The sequence below is a fragment of the Oncorhynchus nerka genome, linkage group LG7 (genome assembly GCF_034236695.1).
Source record: "Oncorhynchus nerka isolate Pitt River linkage group LG7, Oner_Uvic_2.0, whole genome shotgun sequence".
NCBI classification, from domain to species: domain Eukaryota; kingdom Metazoa; phylum Chordata; class Actinopteri; order Salmoniformes; family Salmonidae; genus Oncorhynchus; species Oncorhynchus nerka.
In genome coordinates, this window is record NC_088402.1 from 20,082,873 (window position 1) to 20,106,085 (window position 23,213).

Genomic DNA, 23,213 nt, shown 5'->3' on the forward strand with positions numbered 1-23,213 from the left:
TCATGGCTAGGGTGTAGATGTCATGGCTAGGGTGTGGATGTCATGGCTAGGGTGTGGATGTCATGGCTAGGGTGTGGATGTCATGGCTAGGGTGTGGATGTCATGGCTAGGGTGTGGATGTCATGGCTAGGGTGTGGATGTCATGGCTAGGGCACAGTAATATGATGTTTCAGTGAACAGTGTGAGACTGGTGGGATTTTGGACGTGGATAAATGTGCCGTTCTGTCAGGAGAGGAGTGGAGGAGAGGAGAAGCTTCAACCCAAGCAACCTTCTCCCTTCTTCTGCAGATGGCTTCTCTCCCTCACTGCAAGCTGTGGTGGGCTCACTGCTGTGTCTGTAAAGCAAACAGCGCCATCTAGTGAAAAGGATGGTTTTCCATGATTTTCTCCACACTCCCGCTATTCAAAATAGTACAAGTTGAATATCTGCAATATTTAATCAACGTTACTTTAATGAATCATTCCATCGGAGAAAATGTAAATACTCGTATCTAACGGGACACCAACACATTGACGCCATCAAGTGCTTTTAAGTGCTTTTAAACAGACTTAAATCAAGACGCTGTGTGTAATGATGAAAGAGTTGTGTTGTGGGCTGGAAGGAATGTGTGCAGTGGGTACTAGCCTACTGGAACGTTTTGAGTCTCTGTTTTAAGCGTTACCTCGTTCTATTTTCTCTGCTTTACTCCAGCCTTCCATCCTCATTAGAGAAGCACTTCATTAAACAGCGCCTGATGACTATAGCTCTCCTCTCCTCTCTGGAAAGACAGTTTGTGTGTGTATGGTGTGTGTGTTTGTGTGTGTGTGCATGCGTGCCTGACTCTCTCTGTGTGTGTTGACGACGATCTCCTTTCCCAACACCGTAAACAAAATCCTTTACATAGAGTTATTATATTTACAGTCTCCCTGTAGTGTGTGATGGTAACCAACTGGTCTATTAGCTGGTCCATTGTGTTATTCCTTCACACTACTAATTAGAATTCTGCTGTTGTGTCATGTTGTGTGTGAAAGTGAATGTCAGTGTGTGTGGTTGTGTGTAAGAATATCATATATTTGCATGTCATTCTGTGTACTGTATATAGCTTGTGTTCACTCTGTTTTGTTCACTCTCTCTCTTTCTCTCTCTCTCCCTCTCTCTCTGTCTCTCCCTCTCTCTCTCTCTGTCTCTCCGTCTCTCTCACGCTCTCTCAATTCAATTCAAGGGCTTTATTGGCATGGGACACATGTTAACATTGCCAAAGCAAGTGCAGTAGATAATAAACAAAAGTGAAATAAACAATACAAAAATAACAGTAAACATTACACTCACAGAAGTTCCAAAAGACATTTTAAATGTCATATTATGTATATATTCAGTGTTGTAATGATGCGCAAATAGTTAAACATAAACATGGGTTGTGTTTTCTCTCCCTGTTTCTCTCTCTCTCCCTCCACTTTCTCGCTCTCTCACTGACCCCCTTTCTCTCTCTCTTTTTCTCCCTCTTTCTCTCCCTCTCTTTTTCTCTCCCTCTCTCTCCCTCTGCCTCCTTCCCCCCTTCTCTCTACCTCCTCTCTCTCTCCCAGGTGGCCGGGGGCAATACATCTCACCAGGTCAGTTTTTCCTACTTTAATGGCTTCAACTCTCTCCTGAACAACATGGATGTCATTAGGAAGATCTACACCACACTGGCTGGGAGCAGTAGAGTCCTGGAAGTCACTAAAGGTTGGTAGACATACATACGCTGACATACATGCACACACGCACACACACACACGTTCATGCACGCACACACAGCATACATGCGTACACAGACACACACGCACACAGAGAATGTGTGTGTGTGTGGTAGTTTTGTTTGTTTTCTTTTTTCCACTCCCCACCCCCCACCTCCTCCTCCTTGTCTACATTTGATTGGCCCTGCTGGATGCGTCCCAACAGACACATGGGAAGTTTACCCAGAATTCTCAGCAGCAGTGGCGGGTCTCTCACTGGGCCTGTCTGTGACACATCCTCCCTGGCTCTGGTTTGGCTAGGAGTTTCCCCTGAGTTACAGATCTAGGATCAGCTAACCCTGCCCAAATTCTACCCTAAACCATTAGAGTGTAAACGGCCAGGACCAAACTAACAGTTGTTTCACAAATCACAAATAGCATAGAGGAAAGGAAAAACATACACTATATGTCATGATTTGACGTGATATGACGAGGCGGCAGGTAGCCTAGTAGTTAGAGCGTTGGGCTAGTAACCAAAAGGTTCAAGGTAAAAAATCTGTCATTCTGCCCCTGTCCAAGGCAGTTAACCCACTGTTCCTAGGCCGTCATTGAAAATAAGAATTTGTTCTTAACTAACTTGCCGAGTTAAATAAAGATACATTTAAAAAAATAAGAATGACAGTTAACATGTGCTTAATCAAGAGTTATCAATTAGCTCAACAGCTCCCCTCCACATAATTTCTCTCACTCCCTCTCTACCTCAGATGCCAGTTGTTGAACTGTACCAATGTCTCTCCCTGTCTGGTATTTGCTGAGCACTGTAGGCTTGGTTCTCTCTCTCTTTCTCTCTTGATGCTGAGTAGGTCAGTCCACCGCATGGCTCTGGGGTTCTGGGTTCTGGGTATGTGAGTGTGATGCTATCGGGGCCTTATCGGGGGTGTGGGCCTGAGTTCCCTTGGCTGTTCCCACCGTGGCGTGGCCATGGCTGGGCTGTGGTGCCCCCCCAGCCACAGTCATTAGGCTCTACTGGGACCTGGTCTGTGCGTGCAGAGCTCCACGTCTCCATCTCCCCCCTCTGTGACCCCCACCAACCGGCCTGATTGATTCCGTATGTGAGGCGGGGCCACTGTTTTGGTTTGGAACGTCATCGCTGTGGATACCGCCTCCACGCCCTCATTTCTTAGGGCAGGGCTGATTACAACATTCACTTCAATGAAATGAATGCAACTCGTTCTGTGGTCTGCTGCATGGAATATACACAATATATGCAAGAGTATGTGAACACCCCTTCAAATTAGTGGATTCAGCAACACCTGTTGCTGACAGGTGTATAAGATCAAGCACACAGCCATGCCATCTCCATAGACAAACATTGACAGTAGAATGGCGTGACACTGTCATAGGATGCCACCTTTCCAACAACTCAGTTTGTCAAATTTCTGTCCTGCTAGAACTGCCCCGGACAACTGTAAGGGATGTTATAGTGATGTGGAACTGCTGAGTCCCACAAAACACCAGTCTCAACATCAACAGTGAAGAGGCGACTCCGGGATGGTGGCCTTCTAGGCAGAGTTGCAAAGAAAAAGCCATATCTCAGACTGGCCAATAAAAATAAAAGATTAAGATGGGGAATAGAAAACAGACACTGGACAGAGGAACTCTGCCTAGAAGGCCAGCATCCCGGAGTTGCCTCTTCACTGTTGATGTTAAGACTGGTGTTTTGCGGGTAGTATTTAATGAAGCTGACAGTTGAGGACTTGTGAGGCATCTGTTTCTCAAACTAGACACTCTAATGTACTTGTCCTCTTGCTCAGTTGTGCACCGGGGCCTCCCACTCCTTTTTCTATTCTGGTTAGAGTCAGTTTGCGCTGTTCTGGGAAGGGAGTAGTACACAGTGTTGTATAAGAGCTTCAGTTTCTTGGCAATTTCTCGCATGGAGTAGACTTCATTTCTCAGAACAACAACTGGCGAGTTTCAGAAGAAAGTCCTTTGTTTCTGGCCATTTTGAGCCTGTAATCGAACCCACAAATGCTGATGCTCCAGATACTCAACTAGTCTGAAGAAGGCCATTTTTATTGCTTCTTTAATCAGAACAACAGTTTTCATCTGTGCTAACATAATTGCTAAATAGTTCTCTAATGATTAATTAGCCTTTTAAAATTATTATCTTGGATTAGCTAACACAACGTGCCATTGGAACACAGGAGTGATGGTTGCTGATAATGGGCCTCTTTATGCCTATGTAGATATTCCATTAAAAATCAGCCATTTCCAGCTACAACAGTCATTTACAACATTAACAATGTCTACACTGTATTTCTGATCAATTTGATGTTATTTTTATGGACAAAAAATGTGCTTTTCTTTCAAAAACAAGGACATTTCTAAGTGACCCCAAACGTATGAACTGTAGTGTAGATCTTTCTGTATAGATTGTCAGATGATCTTTCTGTATAGACTGTCAGATGAACTTTCTGTATAGACAGTCAGATGGTCTTTCTGTAGACTGACAGATGATGTTTCTGTATAGACTGCCAGATGATCTTTCTGTATAGACAGTCAGATGGTCTTTCTGTATAGACTGTCAGATGATGTTTCTGTATAGACTGTCAGATGATCTTTCTGTATAGACAGTCAGATGATCTTTGTGTATAGACTGTCAGATGATCTTTGTATATAAACTGAGAGTGAGTTGATGTCTGGGAGTAAACTAAGCTATCTGATCTATGCTCTACTGAATATATAAACTCAGCCTAAAAAGAAATGTCCCTTTTTCAGGACCCTGTCATTCAAAGATAATTTGTAAAAATCCAAATAACTTCACACATCTTCATTGTAATGGGTTTAACACTGTTTCCCATGCTTGTTCAATTAACCATAAACAATTAATGAACATGCACCTGTGGAACGGTCATAAAGACACTAACAGCTTACAGACGGTAGGCAATTAAGGTCACAGTTATGAAAACCTAGGACACTAAAAGAGGCCTTTCTACTGACTCTGAAAAAAAACAAAAGAAAGATGCCCAGGGTCCCTGCTCATCTGCGTGAACGTGCCTTAGGCATGCTGCAAGGAGGCATGAGAACTGCAGATGTGGCCAGGGCAATAAACTGCAATGTCTGTACTGTGAGACGCCTACAGGGAGACAGGATGGACAGCTGATCGTCCACGCAGTGGCAGACCATGTGTAAAAACACCTGCACAGGATCGGTACATCCGAACATCACACCTGCAGGACAGGTACAGGATGACAACAACAACTGCCCGAGTTACACCAGGAGCACACCATCCCTCCATCAGTGCTCAGACTGTCCGCAATAGGCTGAGAGAGGCTGGACTGAGTGTTTGTAGGCCTGTTGTAAGGCAGGACCTCACCAGACATCACAGGCAACAACGTCGCCTATGGGCACAAATCCACCGTCGCTGGACCAGACAGGACTGGCAAAAAGTGCTCTTCACTGACGAGTCGCGGTTTTCAGGGGTGATGGTCAGATTTGCGTTTATCGTTAAAGGAATGAGCTTTACACCAAGGCCTGTACTCTGGAGCGTGATCGATTTTGAGGTGGAGAGTCCGTCATGGTCTGGGGCTGTGTGTCACAGCATCATCGGACTGAGCTTGTTGTCATTGCAGTCAATCTCAACGCTGTGCGTAACAGGGAAGACATCCTCCTCCCTCATGTGGTACACTTCCTGCAGGCTCATCCTGACATGACCCACCAGCCAAACTACTCGTTCTGTGCGTTATTTCCTGCAAGACAGGAATGTCAGTGTTTGGCCATGGCCAGCGAAGAGCCCAGATCTCAATCCTATTGAGCACGTCTGGGACCTGTTGGATCGGAGGGTGAGGGCTAGGGCCTTTCTCCCCAGAAATGTCTGAGAACTTGCAGGTGCCTTGGTGGAAGAGTGGGGTAACATCTCACAGCAAGAACTGGCAAATCTGGTGCAGTCCATGAGGAGGAGATGGACTGCAGTACCTAATGCAGCTGGTGGTCACGCCAGATACTGACTGTTACTTTTGATTTTGACCTCACTTTGTTCAGGGACACACAGTGTCCTGGCTCTTTGAATAAGCTGGTCACTCAATACCGGATACCAGAGCTATAGAAATCACACTGTAAGTTAGCCATGGCTGAGTCCCAAATGCCACCCAGAGCCTGGGCCCTGGTCAAAAGTAGTGCACTAAATAGGGAAATAGAATGCCATTTGGGATGTAACCCAACCCAGTTATCAACCTGTTCATTATGTACCTAACACTTCCCCTACTGTACACTGTCTGTCTGTCTAAAGAACAGATTAAGTCAATTCAATAAGGTTTTGTAAACAGGAAATACATGTGGGAACTAATTTAAGGGGATTATCTCAAACACTGTATTTGTGTATAGGATGTTGGACTTGTGGGAAAGAGAGATTTTATTCTCAACTGGGATCACCTGTATACAGTCCCTTGCGAAAGTATTCGGCCCCCTTGAACTTTGCGACCTTTTGCCACATTTCAGGCTTCAAACATAAAGATATAAAACTGTATTTTTTTGTGAAGAATCAACAACAAGTGGGACACAATCATGAAGTGGAACGACATTTATTGGATATTTCAAACTTTTTTAACAAATCAAAAACTGAAAAATTGGGCGTGCAAAATTATTCAGCCCCCTTAAGTTAATACTTTGTAGCGCCACCTTTTGCTGCGATTACAGCTGTAAGTCGCTTGGGGTATGTCTCTATCAGTTTTGCACATCGAGAGACTGACATTCTTTCCCATTCCTCCTTGCAAAACAGCTCGAGCTCAGTGAGGTTGGCTGGAGAGCATTTGTGAACAGCAGTTTTCAGTTCTTTCCACAGATTCTCGATTGGATTCAGGTCTGGACTTTGACTTGGCCATTCTAACACCTGGATATGTTTATTTTTGAACCATTCCATTGTAGATTTTGCTTTATGTTTTGGATCATTGTCTTGTTGGAAGACAAATCTCCGTCCCAGTCTCAGGTCTTTTGCAGACTCCATCAGGGTTTCTTCCAGAATGGTCCTGTATTTGGCTCCATCCATCTTCCCATCAATTTTAACCATCTTCCCTGTCCCTGCTGAAGAAAAGCAGGCCCAAACCATGATGCTGCCACCACCATGTTTGACAGTGGGGATGGTGTGTTCAGGGTGATGAGCTGTGTTGCTTTTACGCCAAACATAACGTTTTGCATTGTTGCCCAAAAGTTCAATTTTGGTTTCATCTGACCAGAGCACCTTCTTCCACATGTTTGGTGTGTCTCCCAGGTGGCTTGTGGCAAACTTTAAACAACACTTTTTATGGATATCTTTAAGAAATGGCTTTCTTCTTGCCACTCTTCCATAAAGGCCAGATTTGTGCAATATACGACTGATTGTTGTCCTATGGACAGAGTCTCCCACCTCAGCTGTAGATCTCTGCAGTTCATCCAGAGTGATCATGGGCCTCTTGGCTGCATCTCTGATCAGTCTTCTCCTTGTATGAGCTGAAAGTTTAGAGGGACGGCCAGGTCTTGGTAGATTTGCAGTGGTCTGATACTCCTTCCAGTTCAATATTATCGCTTGCACAGTGCTCCTTGGGATGTTTAAAGCTTGGGAAATCTTTTTGTATCCAAATTCGGCTTTAAACTTCTTCACAACAGTATCTCGGACCTGCCTGGTGTGTTCCTTGTTCTTCATGATGCTCTCTGCGCTTTTAACGGACCTCTGAGACTATCACAGTGCAGGTGCATTTATACGGAGACTTGATTACACACAGGTGGATTGTATTTATCATCATTAGTCATTTAGGTCAACATTGGATCATTCAGAGATCCTCACTGAACTTCTGGAGAGAGTTTGCTGCACTGAAAGTAAAGGGGCTGAATAATTTTGCACGCCCAATTTTTCAGTTTTTGATTTGTTAAAAAAGTTTGAAATATCCAATAAATGTCGTTCCACTTCATGATTGTGTCCCACTTGTTGTTGATTCTTCACAAAAAAATACAGTATTATATCTTTATGTTTGAAGCCTGAAATGTGGCAAAAGGTCGCAAAGTTCAACGGGGCCGAATACTTTCGCAAGGCACTGTAAATCAAAGATAAATAAAGTGGGAGTATCCGTCACACTCCTCTTTTCTCCTCTCATTTCCTTTCCTCTTCTCTTCTCTTTGTCTGCTCTTCTTTCCTCTCCTTTCCTCTCCTCTCTTCTCCTCTGCTCTCCTCTTCGTCCCCTTCTCCTCTCCTCCCCTTCTCTCCTGTAACAGAGGAGTTCATCATTGCGGCCCAGAGGTTTGGTCAGGTGACTCCAATGGAGGTGGACATCCTGTTCCAACTGGCCGACCTCTCTGAATCCCGGGGGTGAGTCACACACACCCCCACACACACACACACACACACAGATGACAAGGCTAGGCTTCAAATAGATAGCCCTATTCAGTTTAATAGCTTAATTACAGTTGTGATCAAGATACATAATTATGCAAAACAGATCATACATGATAAGCCCTCTCAACCTCAGTTTTAAATCATTGAATTCCAGCAATATTGAATGAAACTTCATATTAAGGGAAACATTTTCCCACAGTCATTGATACTGCATAGTGTAATCCATTCCTCTCATTGTATTTCCACATTAGCATGTACTGTTGTAGTTAATACTAGTTTTCAGTTTATTGGGTCTCAATAGCCTGTCCCATTAATCCATGTGGTTGTCATTGGATCACTGGAGCTCGTCATACCCGGTCGTTCTTCTTCCAAAATGTCTGCTTTCACTGCAGCCTGATCAAATGAGCCAGGCATGAATCTTCTGAATCCCATTTCACTCAAATAAGCCTTCAAAACTCAGCATTTGTCTGAGGAAGAGGAGACACATACACAAGAGCATATACACACACACACACAGGGGAAGGGGAGTCCACAGGGGAAGGGGAGTCCACAGGGGAAGGGGAGTCCACAGGGGAAGAGGAGTCCGCAGGGGAAGGGGAGTCCACAGGGGAAGAGGAGTCCACAGGGGAAGAGGAGTCCACAGGGGAAGGGGAGTCCACAGGGGAAGAGGAGTCCACAGGGGAAGGGGAGTCCACAGGGGAAGAGGAGTCCACAGGGGAAGGGGAGTCCACAGGGGAAGGGGAGTCCACAGGGGAAGGGGAGTCCACAGGGGAAGAGGAGTCCACAGGGGAAGGGGAGTCCACAGGGGAAGGGGAACGCCAGCGGTTCTTCTAACTGTACACGGCTCACGTTCCCATTTCTCTTGCTCCATAGGGTCGACCGGCAGCGTAGAGTGCCAGTAATTTGTGCCCTCTCTGAGCACCTGATTATTATTTCTGGGCAATGGGATACTTTAATAGTCTCCCCAGCCTCTGATTGGAGATGCAGGAGATAATTGTTCCCAATAATCGGAGGGGATTGAGCTGCTCCCAAATCTGGGAACGTCACAGAGATGTTATGTGGACGCTGGGGCGCATGCACAGAGTTGGAGAGGTCCCCGGAATCACAGACAAATGTTTTGTTTTGTTTGGATGCAGCGAGGGAAAGGGAGAATGAGGGAGAGGGATGTAGCTGGTCATTGATATTGTTGAATATCAAGAATCGTTGAAAATCTTACCAGGGGTCAGAAGGAAAAAGTCAGAAGCATTTAAATGGTAGAACCATTTGAAACTTTTCCCTCTCTCCTCCTCTCTTCCAGCCGTGTTGGTCTGGTGGACATTGACAGGATTGCTCCACTAGAGGAAGGGGCCCTCCCATACAACCTGGTGGAGGTCCAGAGACAGGTAAAAGAGAAAGAGAGAAAGAAGGAAAAAATGAGAGAAAAGAAGACTTGCTGATGGTTTTAGCATCTTTTTCAGCTTCAGAGATATAGACTGCGATTCAATTCAAAGCTCTCTAGCGCAGTGGACTATAACATACTTTTAAAGGTAATTTACAGTTGAGCCGGCTTGCGCAGCCTTTGCCATGAATGCGATCTGTGCAAATGCCTTTAAAAGGTGCATTGTCGGCTGTTTAGTGGCCTGCACTATTGAGCACTTTGGATTGAATCCCGGCCATAGTTATTCTCTAACTGTAGTCTGGAAACATGTCCTGGTAATGGTCAGAGCAAAAGTTCACTGGTGATGTTGGGTCTTTCTATGATTACTTCCGTTACTGAATATATATGAGCAATACACTAGGACAGACTTATCCAACATGAAACATAAGAAACTGAAGAAAAAATTAAATCTTTCTAAATCCCCACATACCAGTCCGATTTTCCCAGCACACTTGCTCTGTTTGTGTCATATTCTCAAATGACAGCCATTGAACTAAATGCCAAGGAGAACACAACTTCTAAAAGTGTGTCTTTGATTGGATCTCTCCAGAGAAAGAAATACAATTAGATATCAGAAACCTCTCTATGACAGTATACTGTATCTTTTAAACCTTGTTAATTTAAGACTAACTCCAGCCGTTTAAATAGGTTACAGTGCCTTCAAAAAGTATTCACATCTCTTGACTTTTTCCACATTTTGTTGTGTTACAAATTGGGATAAAAATGGACTTTGTTTTTGTATTTTCTTTTTATGTACACAAAATGCTTTGTAATGTCAAAGTGTAAGAAAAATTCAAAAATAAAACACTTAATATATCTTGATTAGATAAGTATTCAACCCCGTGATTCAACCCCGATTACAGCTATGAGTCTTTTGGGTAAGTCTCTAAGGCCCCGATTGCTTTTTTATGCAGTTTTCCCTATATGCGTATTCTGACGTGGAACTTAAGCATGAGAATAGAATGCTATTCACCCACTATTTGTTTAGGGTGGAGATCTCAGAAATGAAGGTTTGGCGGAGGTGTGTCTACAGATCAGCCATATTCTGACCTTGACTTAATTCCACCACCTTTATGCGTGAGGAAACCATGAATATGGTCGGGCGAAACTACCGGTTCCAAGTGGAAAAAGCATCTACTTAATTTTTTCACATAGAAATAACAGCATTCTCCATGACCTATCATGTATACATGAATAAAAGCTATTGATAAGAGCTAGGTCAATTTTTATAAATTATATAATCCGTTTGGGTAAATAATAAATACACAAACCTCTGTTACGTCTGCTAATTTGGGATAATGTAGCCTACTTGAATCATTATGGAACTCAGACCACACGTAGCAGGTTAAACCTGGAGCCTGGCACATGGTTCAGGACTGGAACGTTGTCATACAGTTCCATGATTAGGGTAGATTTATAGAACTACTGTTCAACCCCTATTGTACATCTTTTTTCACCTTCCAATATTTCATGGTTTGAACATGAATATGACAACTTTCAGAATGAATCAAACCACTGTATTTTTTATTAATCAATATATTTTGTACTTAAAGGCTCTCCAAAACAGTTTTTTAAATAATTCATACGTACTTTCCTAGCCCTAAAATGTGCCTATATAATCTAAAAGATTTTTTAAATCTACCAGTTGGTGCTGAAACTGAGATGAAGATGCATAGATGGCATACTTTCATTGATCCCTATTTTCTGAACCCTTTCTCTCAATGTGTTCTATTGACTCTGTTGACAAAATGATAATTAAAGTTACACCTTATTTAAAGGGATGGCTTAAGATAAAGGTAATGAAAACTCCATGAGACAATCTGTTGGCCAGTAAGTGGGAGGGTTTTCATTGGTTGAATTACATTTATTCAGTGCGCGCAAGGTAACCTCGCCTGCAAAGCCCGTTATGCACCTGCATAAGGTAAGTCTGAATACCAACTACTAAGAAGTGCGTAGGAAAGGCAGAATTTCCTCAATTGGAATCTGTCCCTGGAAGCTTTGCACACCTTGATTGTACAATATTTGGACATATTTGTTTTTTTAAAGTCTTCAAGCTCGTTGCTGGACCGCCATTTTTTCAAGACAATTTAATTTAAAACTGTAACTAGGCCACACAGAAACATTCAATGTCGTCTTGGTAAGCAACTCCAGTGTACACTGAGTATACAAAACATTAAGAGCACCTGCTCTTTCCATTACATAGACTGACCAGGTGAATCCAGGTGAAAGCTATGATCCCTTATTGATGTCACTTGTTAAATCCACTTCAATCAGTGTAGATGAAGGTGAAGAGACAAAAGAAGGATTTTAAAGCCTTGAGACATGGATTGTGTATTTGTGGCATTCATAGGGTTTTGTTAGACTTCATTGATGTCACTTATTAAATGCACTTCAATCAGTGTAGAGCAAGGGGAGAAGACAAGTTAAAGAAGGATTTTAAAGCCTTGAGACATGGATTGTGTATTTGTGCCATTCATAGGGTTTTGTTAGACTTCATTGATGTCACTTGTTAAATCCTCTTCAATCAGTGTAGAGCAAGGGGAGAAGACAAGTTAAAGAAGGATTTTTAAGCCTTGAGACATGGATTATGTATTTGTGCCATTCATAAGTTTTGTTAGACTTCAGTGCGGCTTTTGACATTATCGATCAGTCTGTTGCTGAAAAAACGTTTATGTAATGGATTTACACCCCCTACTATAATGTGGATAAAGAGTTACCTGTCTTAACAGAATACAGAGGGTGTTCTTTAATAAAATGGCGCCAGGAGAAATGGCTGCAGTTTTACGGGCGCCCAACCAATTGTGCTGTTATGTGTTTTTTTTCGCGTTATTTGTAATTTATTTTGTACATAATGTTTCTGCAACCGTATTTTACGGCAAAAAAGAGCTTCTGGATATCAGGACAGCGATCACTCACCTCGGATTAGACAAAGAGCTTCTGGATATCAGGACAGTGATCACTCACCTCTGATTAGACAAAGAGCTTCTGGATATCAGGACAGCGATCACTCACCTCGGATTAGACAAAGAGCTTCTGGATATCAGGACAGTGATCACTACCTTGGATTAGACAAAGAGCTTCTAGATATCAGGAGAGTGATCACTACCTCGGATTAGACAAAGAGCTTCTGGATATCAGGACAGCGATCACTACCTTGGATTAGACAAAGAGCTTCTAGATATCAGGAGAGTGATCACTACCTCGGATTAGACAAAGAGCTTCTGGATATCAGGACAGTGATCACTATCTCGGATTAGACAAAGAGCTTCTGGATATCAGGACAGCGATCACTACCTCGGATTAGACAAAGAGCTTCTGGATATCAGGACAGCGATCACTCACCTCGGATTAGACAAAGAGCTTCTGGATATCAGGACAGCGATCACTCACCTCGGATTAGACAAAGAGCTTCTGGATATCAGGACAGCGATCACTCACCTCGGATTAGACAAAGATTTTTTCTTTAACATGCAGGACGCACAGGACATTCTCTGAACACCCGACAAGGCCAACATCCTAGTTATTTGCAAGAGGAAGAGACATAGGTACAGAGGACACAGAGCGGGGGTGCCTTGTAAGGATCCGCAGAAGGCGAGTGGGAAAGCTGCCATTACCTTCAATATTACTCACCAACGTGCAATCCTTGGACAATATTGGTCAATATTACTCGCCAACGTGCAATCATTGGACAATAAATTTGACAAGGTACGATCACGAATATCCTACCAACGGGACATCAAAAACTGTAATATCTTATGTTTCACGGAATTGTGGCTGAATGATGACATGGATATTCAGCTAGCGGGATATATGCTGCACCGGCAAGATAGAACAGCACACTCTGGTAAGACGGTAAGACGGGGGAGGCACAAAATGCATATTTGTAAACAACAGCTGGTGCACAAAATCTAAAGAATTCTCTAGATTTTGCTCGCCTGATGTAGAGTATATTGTGATAAAGTGCAGACCACTCTATTTGCCTAGAGAGTTTTCAGCTATACTTTTCGTGGCTGTTTATTTACCACCACAGACGGGTGCTGGCACTAAGACCGCACTCAGTCAGCTGTATAAGGAAATAAGCAAACAAGAAACCGCTCACCCAGAAGCGGCGCTCCTAGTGGCCGGAGACTTTAATGCAGGGAAACTTATATCAGCTCTACCTAATTTCTATCAACATGTTAAATGTGCAGTCAGAGGGAAAAAAACCTCTAGACCACCTTTACTCCACACACAGAGACGTGTACAAAGCTCTCCCTCGCCCTCCATTTGGCAAATTTGACCATAATTATATCCTCCTGATTCCTGCTTACAAGCAAAAATTAAAGCAGGAAGCCCCAGTGACTCGGTCTATAAAAAAGTGGTCACATGAAGCAGATGCTAAACTACGGGACTGTTTTGCTAGCACAGACTGGAATATGTTCCGGGATTCTCCCGATGGCATTGAGGATTACACCACATCAGTCACTGGTATCATCAACAAGTGCATCAATGACGTCATCCCCACAGTACATACCCCAAACAGAAGCCATGGATTACAGGCACCATTCACACTGAGCTAAAGGGTAGAGCTGCTGCTTTCAAGGAGTGGGACTCTAACCCGGGAAGTTTATAAGAAATCCCGCTATGCCCTCTGATGAACCATCAAACAGGCAAAGCATCAATACAGGAGTAAGATTGAATCGTACTACACCGGCTCTGACGCTCGTCGGATGTGGCAGGGCTTGCAAACTATTACAAACTACAAAGGGAAGCACAGCTGAGAGCTGCCTAATGACACAAGCCTACCAGACGAGTTAAATAACTTCAATGCTCACTTCGAGGCAAGTAACACTGAAACATGCATGAGAGCATCAGCTGTTCCGGATGACTGTGTGATCACGCTCTCTGCAGCCAATGTGAGTAAGACCTTTAAACAGGTCAACATTCACAAGGCTGCAGGTCCAGATGGATTACCAGGATGTGTACTCTGAGCATGCACTGACCAACTGGCAAGTGTCTTCACTGACATTTTCAACCTCTCCCTGACCGAGTCTGTAATACCAACATATTTCAAGCAGACCACCATAGTCCCTGTCCCCAAGAACACTAAGGTATCCTGCCTAAATGACTACCGACCCGTAGCACTCACGTCTGTAGCCATGAAATGCTTTGAAAGGCTGGACATGGCTCATATCAACACCATTACCACAGAAACCCTAGACCCACTCCAATTTGCATACCACCCCAACAGATCCACAGATGATGCAATCTCTATTGCACTCCACACTGCCCTTTCACACCTGGACAAAAGGAACACCTATGTGAGAATGCTATTCATTGACTACAGCTCAGCGTTCAACACCATAGTGCCCTCAAAGGTCATCACTAAGCTAAGGACCCTGGGACTTAACACCTCCCTTTGCAACTAGATCCTGGACTTACTGACGGGCCGCCCCCAGGTGGTAAGGGTAGGTAACAACACATCCGTTACGCTGATCCTCAACACGGGGGCCCCTCAGGGGTGCGTGCTCAGTCCCCTCCTGTACTCCCTGTTCACTCAGGACTTCACTGCCAGGCACAACTCCAACACCATCATTAAGTTTGTTGATCACTGACAACAATGAGACAGCCTATAGGGAAGAGGTCAAAGACCTAACCGTGTGGTGCAAGGACAACAACCTCTCCATCAACATGATCAAGACAAAGGAGGCGATTATGGACTACAGGAAAAGGAGGACCTAGCACGCCCCCATTCTCATCAACGGGGCCATTGTGGAGCAGGTTGAGAGCTTCAAGTTCATTGGTATCCACATCACTAACAAACTAACATGGTCCAAGCGCACCAAGACAGTCGCAACTGCTCGGCCTCTGAAAAGCTTCCTGCCTTTCAGGACCTCTATACCAGGCGGTGTCAGAAGAAGGCCCTAAAAATTGTCAAAGACTCCAGCCACCCTAGTCATAGACTCTTCTCTCTGCTACCGCAAGTGGTACTGGAGTCCCAAGTCTAGATCCACACTGCCCTAACCCATCTGGACAAGAGGAATACCTATGTGAGAATGCTGTTCATCGACTACAGCTCGGCATTTAACACCATAGTACCCTCCAAGCTCGTCATCAAGCTCGAGACCCTGGGTCTCGACCCCGCCCTGTGCAACTGGGTACTGGACTTCCTGACGGGCCGCCCCCAGGTGGTGAGTGTAGGCAACAACATCTCCACCCACTGATCCTCAACACTGGGGCCCCACAAGGGTGCGTTCTGAGCCCTCTCCTGTACTCCCTGTTCACCCACGACTGCGTGGCCACGCACGCCTCCAACTCAATCATCAAGTTTGCGAACAACACTACAGTGGTAGGCTTGATTACCAACAACGACGAGACGGCCTACAGGGAGGAGGTGAGGGCCCTCGGAGTGTGGTGTCAGGAAAATAACCTCACACTCAACGTCAACAAAACTAAGGAGATGATTGTGGACTTCAGGAAACAGCAGAGGGAACACCCCCCTATCCACATCGATGGAACAGTAGTGGAGAGGGTAGTAAGTTTTAAGTTCCTCGGCATACACATCACAGACAAACTGAATTGGTCCACCCACACAGACAGCATCGTGAAGAAGGCGCAGCAGCGCCTCTTCAACCTCAGGAGGCTGAAGAAATTTGGCTTGTCACCAAAAGCACTCACAAACTTCTACAGATGCACAATCGAGAGCATCCTGGCGGGCTGTATCACCGCCTGGTACGGCAACTGCTCCGCCCACAACCGTAAGGCTCTCCAGAGGGTAGTGAGCTCTGCACAACGCATCACCGGGGGCAAACTACCTGCCCTCCAGGACACCTACACCATCCAATATTACAGGAAGGCCATAAAGATCATCAAGGACAACAACCACCCGAGCCACTGCCTGTTCACCCCGCTATCATCCAGAAGGCGAGGTCAGTACAGGTGCATCAAAGCTGGGACCGAGAGACTGAAAAACAGCTTCTATCTCAAGGCCATCAGACTGTTAAACAGCCACCACTAACATTGAGTGGCTGCTGCCAACACACTGACTCAACTCCAGCCACTTTAATAATGGGAATTGATGGGAAATGTAAAATATATCACTAGCCACTTTAAACAATGCTACCTAATATGTTTACATACCCTACATTATTCATCTCATATGTATACGTATATACTGTACTCTATATCATCTACTGCATCCTTATGTAATACATGTATCACTAGCCACTTTAACTATGCCACTTTGTTTACATACTCATCTCAAATGTATATACTGTACTCGATACCATCTACTGTATCTTGCCTATGCCGCTCTGTACCATCACTCATTCATATATCTTTATGTACATATTCTTTATCCCCCTACACTTGTGTGTATAAGACAGTAGTTTTGGAATTGTTAGTTAGATTAGTTGTTGGTTATTACTGCATTGTCGGAACTAGAAGCACAAGCATTTCACTACACTCGCATTAACATCTGCTAACCATGTGTATGTGACAAATAAAATTTGATTTGATTTGATACCCCACAAGACATGCCACTAAACTTAATTTTGCTGGGCCCCAGGAAGAGTAGCTGCTGCCTTGGCAACAGCTAATGGGGATCCATAATAAATACAAATACAAATGGGCAAGACAAACAATTTAAGTGTTTTGGAACGAGATATGGTAGTAGGTGCCGGGCGTGTATCAAGAACTGCAAAACTGCTGTTTATTCACGCTCAACAGTTTCCCGTGTGTATCAAGAATGGTCCACCACCCAAAGGACATCCAGCCAACTTGACACAACTGTGGGAAGCACTGGAGTCAACCTGGGCCAGCATCCCTGTGGAATGCTTTCGAAAACCTGTAAAGTTGTAAGGGATTTCTTCCATTGACGGAGAGGCGGACCAAAGCGCAGCGTGGTTGTTTTGATTCATGTTTTAATAAATCACTTCACATGAACAAACTAACAATAACAAGAAACGTGAAAACCCAAAACAGTCCTATCTTGTGCAAACACAGAGACAGGAACAATCACCCACAAACACACAGTGAAACCCAGGCTACCTAAGTATGATTCTCAATCAGAGACAACTAATGACACCTGCCTCTGATTGAGAACCATACTAGGCCGAAACATAGAAATACCCAAATCATAGAAAAACAAACATAGACTGCCCACCCCAACTCACGCCCTGACCATACTAAATACAGACAAAACAAAGGAAATAAAGGTCAGAACGTGACAAAAGTCCACGCCCTGGTCTGAGGGCAAAAGGGGGGTGGGCGTGCAACTCAATATTAGGAAGATGTTCTTAATGTTTGGTGTACTCAGTGCATATTTGGGCTTGAGTTTTAGGTTTTTGTCCTGCTGGAAGGTGAATTTGTCTCCCAGAGTCAATTGGAAAGCAGAAAACCAGGTTTTCCTCAAGGATTTTGCCTGTGCTTAGTTCTATTCCTGTTTCTTTTTATCCCCCCCAAAAACTCCCTAGTCCTTGCCGATGACGAGTATATCCATAACATGATGCAGCCACTACCATACTTGAAAATAGGAAGAGTAGTACTCAGTGATGTGTTGTATTTGATTTGCCCCAAACATAATGCTTTGTATTCAGGACAAAAAGTAATTGTATTTTCCAATTTTTTTGCAGAATTACTTTAGTGCCTAATTGCAGACAGGATGCATGTTTTGGAATATTTTTATTCTGTCAAAACTTTTCACTCTGTCATTTAGGTTAGTGTTGTGGAGTAACTATATGTACAATGTTGTTGATCCATCATCAGTTTTCTCCTATCAGGCCATTAAACTGTGTAACTGTCATGGTGAAATCCCTGAGCAGTTTTCTTCCTCTGAGGCAACTGAGTTTGGAAGGATGCCTTTAACTTTGTAGTGACTGGGTGTATTGATACACCATCCAAAGCGTAATTAATAACTTCACCATGCTCAAAGATACATTCAGTTTCTGCTTTTTTAAATATTTACCCATCTACCAATAGGTGACCTTCTTTGCGAGGCATTGGAAAACCTCCTTGGTCTTTGTGCTTGAATCTGTGCTTGAAATTCACTCCCTTGACTGAGGAACCTTACATATGATTGTATGTGTGGGGTACAGTAATTAGGCAGTCATTCAAAAATCATGTTAAACACTATTATTGCACACAGCATGAGTCCATTCAACTTACAGTTGAAGTCAGAAGTTTACATACACTTAGGTTGGAGTCATTTAAACTCGTTTTTCAACCACTCCACAAATTTCTTGTTAAAACAAACTATAGTTTGGCAAGTCGGTTAGGACATCTACTTTGTGCATGACACAAGTCATTTTTCCAACAATTGTTTACAGACAGATTATTTCACTTATATTTCACTGTATCACAATTCCAGTGGGTCAGAAGTTTACATACCATAAGTTGACTGTGCCTTTAAACAGCTTGGAAAATTCCAGAAAATTATGGCATGGCTTTAGAAGCTTCTGATAGGCTAATTGACATAATTTGAGTCCATTGGAGGTGTACCTGTGGATGCATTTCAAGGCCTACCTTCAAACTCAGTGCCTCTTTGCTTGACATCATAGGAAAATCAAAAGAAATCAGCCAAGACCTCAGAAAAACAATTGTAGACCTCCACAAGTCTGGTTCATCCTCGGGAGCAATTTCCAAATTCCTGAAGATACCACGTTCATCTGTACAAACAATAGTACACAATTATAAACACCATGGGACCACGCAGCCGTCATACCACAGGATGGGGACGCCTTCTGTCTCCTGGAGATGAACGTACTTTGGTGCGAAAAGTGCAAATCAATCCCAGAACAACAGCAAAGGACCTTGTGAAGATGCTGGAGGAAACAGGTACAAAGGTATCTATATCCACAGTAAAACGAGTTCTATATTTACATAAAATGAAAGGCCGCTCAGCAAGGAAGAAGCCACTGCACCAAAACCGCCATAAAAAAGCCACGGTTTGCAACTGCACATGGGGACAAAGATCGCACTTTTTGGAGAAATGTCCTCTGGTCTGATGAAACAAAAATAGAACTGTTTGGCCATAATGACCATCGTTATGTTTGGAGGAAAAAGGGGGAGGCTTGTAAGCCAAAGAACACCATCCCAACCATGAAGCATGGGGGTTTGCAGCATCATGTTGTGGGGGTGTTTTGCTGCAGGAGGGACTGGTGAACTTCACAAATTGGATGGCTTCACGAGGAAGGAAAATTATGTGGATATATTGAAGCAGCATCTCAAGACATCAGTCAGGAAGTTAAAGCTTGGTTGCAAATGGGTTTACCAAATGGACAATGACCCCAAGCATACTGCCAACGTTGTGGCAAAATGGCTTAAGGACAACAAAGTCAAGGTATTGGAGTGGTCATCACAATGCCCTGACCTTAATCCCATAGAACATTTTTGGGCAGAACTGAAAAAGTGTGTTCGAGCAAGGAGGCCTACAAACCTGACTGAGTTACACCAGCTCTGTCAGGAGGAATGGGCCAGAATTCACCCAACTTATTGTGGGAAGCTTGTGGAAGGCTACCTGAAACATTTGACCCAAGTTAAACAATTTAAAGGCAATGCTACCAAATACTAATTGATTGTATGTAAACTTCTGACCCACTGGGAATGTGATGAAAGGAATAAATGCTGAAATAAATCAATTTCTCTACTATTATTCTGACATTTCACATTCTTAAAATAAAGTGGTGATCCTAAATGACCTAAGACAGGGCATTTTTTACTAGGATTAAATATCAGGGAATTGTGAAAAACGGAGTTTAAATGTATTTGGCAAAGGTGGATGTAAACTGATGTTATGTGACTTTTTATAGCTAATTTATACTCCTGAACCTATTTAGGACATAACAAAGGGTTGAATACTTATTGACTCAAGACATTTCAGCTTTTAATTGTTTATTCATTAAAAATGTAAAAATAAATATATTTAATCCACTTTGACATTTTGAGGTACTGTGTGTATATCAGTGGCACAAAATGTATATTTAATCCATTTTAAATGCAGGCTGTAACACAACAAAATGTGGGAAAAGTCAAGGGGTGTGAATATTTTCTGAATACACTGTATCTCAAATATACTGAGGGGGGAAATGAGAAATGACTGAGTGAAGGGGTTTGAAACAAAACAGCTGAGGACGAAACGAAAGGTCAAGAAAAAAGAGGTTGGATGGATGTTTGTTGTTTTCCTCCTGTTAGTAGCTCTGCCTGGTCTGCAGAGTGAGACAGCGCGGCGTTGCGGGGTGATTTCCTCCCTCTCCCCTGTCTGCAGCCAGACTAGGCTCCAGGCCGGACCGGAGCAGGGGCCCCGGTTAGAGCCGCCAGTCCCACCACAATGAGCCGCTTTGGGCTGTGGTCTGGCCTCCGCGGGCTGCAGGCCAGCTCTCCCTCTGAACCTCCAACCTCCACCCCTCCTCTCTTCCCCTCTCTATCCCCTACGCCACTGGCTGTGACTCAGAGAAACAGGGAGAGAGGAGGGAAAGAAAGGGGGGGGGTTCTTCTAGGGGCATTAGGGGCCGACAGAGGGGGGTCAGGGGCTCAGATAGTTCCTGACAGGTGGACCTGTTCCATAGAGGGGCCCACCTCTCCACCTCCTTTACCCAGGGATGAGGGCTGAGCAGGCCAGGCTAGGCGACAGGTACTGTGGAATAGAATGTTCTGTGTTCTGGCTGGCTATAACTGTCTAACAGCAATAGTAACACTCAGCTGTTTTTTTGCTCTGATGTGTGCCTATGGCATGGGCAGGGGCTGGGATGGAATCCAATCAAAGCAAGGCTTCTGATTCTGGGTTTGTTCCACTAACTTCCTACCCAATGCTTCTGTGCCTGATTGGAGTTTCTCAAATGAATCTCTGTAATTCAAGAGAGTTTTAACATTCAAATGGATGGGAATCGGTGCTAGAGGGCAATTCATTTTATCACTGTATGCCATCATAAATGTGAATATATAGCCTATAGAGATAATTGAAATGAAATATCTTGTGGCGTCACATGAGATGACTAAGTACCGCATGTGATGTTGTCTAATCATGTCATGACTCATGACACAGAATAGACAACAGTGTTTTATTCAGCATCGTGATTCCCTGAAGTGAACTCAACGTAACACTTACAATCTTTAAGCTTTTCTAAAGGATAGATGAAATATAGGCATTTAAGTGATTCTGATGACGCATGTAAACTGTCTGATCTGAATTGATGTAGGACTGAATATAAATGAGCTTTATAATGGGAAATGAGACAGTGTACTGCTCTTGTTACTCTGTGGGAATCAAGATGGGGCTAAAGGCATCCGCATGCTTCCCAGTCGAAAAGATGGGGCTAAAGGCATCCGCATGCTTCCCAGTCGAAAAGATGGGGCTAAAGGCATCCGCATGCTTCCCAGTCGAAAAGATGGGGCTAAAGGCATCCGCATGCTTCCCAGTCGAAAAGATGGGGCTAAAGGCATCCGCATGCTTCCCAGTCGAAAAGATGGGGCTGAAGGCATCCGCATGCTTCCCAGTCGAAAAGATGGGGCTAAAGGCATCCGCATGCTTCCCAGTCGAAAAGATGGGGCTAAAGGCATCCGCATGCTTCCCAGCCGAAACAGTTCAGAAGAGTTTGTGCATATATTATGACAACATTTTGTGAAGTTTTTGTTTGTTTTGGACTTCGGTGAGGATTTGGGCACACCATCTTTTTACTGGAGGCAAGCCAAAGTTCTTCGGTGATTGGTCAACAGTGGGGATTCCTCAATAAAGTCTTTGTTGTCATTCAATGAGTGGAGACTTGTTTTTATGCAATTTACTTTATTGAGAAATACTGCGCCAAACTTCTTACATAAATATAAAATGGTGCGACTAAGATCTCCTTTGTAAAAAAAAAAGTAAAAATTAATAACAGATTTCTTGTTATCTAAATTCTGACTATTTTGAAGAAGGGCATACTGGCTACGGTGTCTCAAAATGGACAAACCGTACATACTATTGCCGCTTTTTTCAAATGTTTCAATTGAAGGTGTTTTAAGGGAGTATGCGAGCACACTCGTTCAGTTCGGCTAGGTGCCAGCCGAACTGAAACATGCTGACGCCTTTAGGGCTCAACTACAAGGTCTGACTTCTGATTTAAACATGGGATATTATGGCGTGTCTGATATCTCTTTCTCTATTTTTTCTCTCTCTCTCTCTTCGCTCTCTCTTTTCAATTCAATTCAAGGGAATGTATTGGCATGGGAAACATATGTTAACATAGATAATAAACAAAAGTGAAATAAACAATAAAAAATTAACAGTAAACATTACACTCACAAAAGTTCCAAAAGAATAAAGACATGTCAAATGTCATATTATGTCTAAATACAGTAAAACATAGAAAATAAATAGGTTGTATTTACTATGGTGTTTGTTCACTGGTTGTCTTTTTTTTGTGGTGACAGTTCACAAATCTTGCTGCTGTGATGGCACACTGTGGTATTTAACTTTTCTCTCTCTCTCTCTCTCTCCCCATTTCTCTCTCTCCCCATTTCTCCCCCTCTCTCTGTTGTGTCACTCTCTTTCAGCTGTCTGGTGGGGACCCGTCCCGCTCTGTTTTCATCCAGGTAGCAGAGTCCGCTTACAGGTTTGGCCTGGGTTCCATCGCTGGTGGTAAGTCAAGGCTATGTCTCAAATAGCACCCTATTCCCTATGTAGGGGATAACCCTATTCCCTACGTCTCAAATAGCACCCTATTGCCTATGTAGTGGATAACCCTATTGCCTATGTAGTGGTTAACCTTATCCCCTATGTAGTGGTTA

The 23,213-nt window shown here is 43.6% G+C and overlaps 1 protein-coding gene across 1 annotated transcript in view; it reads left to right on the forward strand.

The window, feature by feature from the left end:
- LOC115120861 (electrogenic aspartate/glutamate antiporter SLC25A13, mitochondrial-like) overlaps nucleotides 1-23,213 on the forward strand; it is a 132,879-nt gene that overhangs the window by 42,136 nt on the left and 67,530 nt on the right. The window contains exons 7-10 of the mRNA XM_065020302.1: nucleotides 1,564-1,702; nucleotides 7,936-8,029; nucleotides 9,354-9,438; nucleotides 22,980-23,064. Coding sequence (XP_064876374.1) covers nucleotides 1,564-1,702; nucleotides 7,936-8,029; nucleotides 9,354-9,438; nucleotides 22,980-23,064 — 403 coding nt within the window. The remainder of the gene's footprint in view (nucleotides 1-1,563; nucleotides 1,703-7,935; nucleotides 8,030-9,353; nucleotides 9,439-22,979; nucleotides 23,065-23,213) is intronic.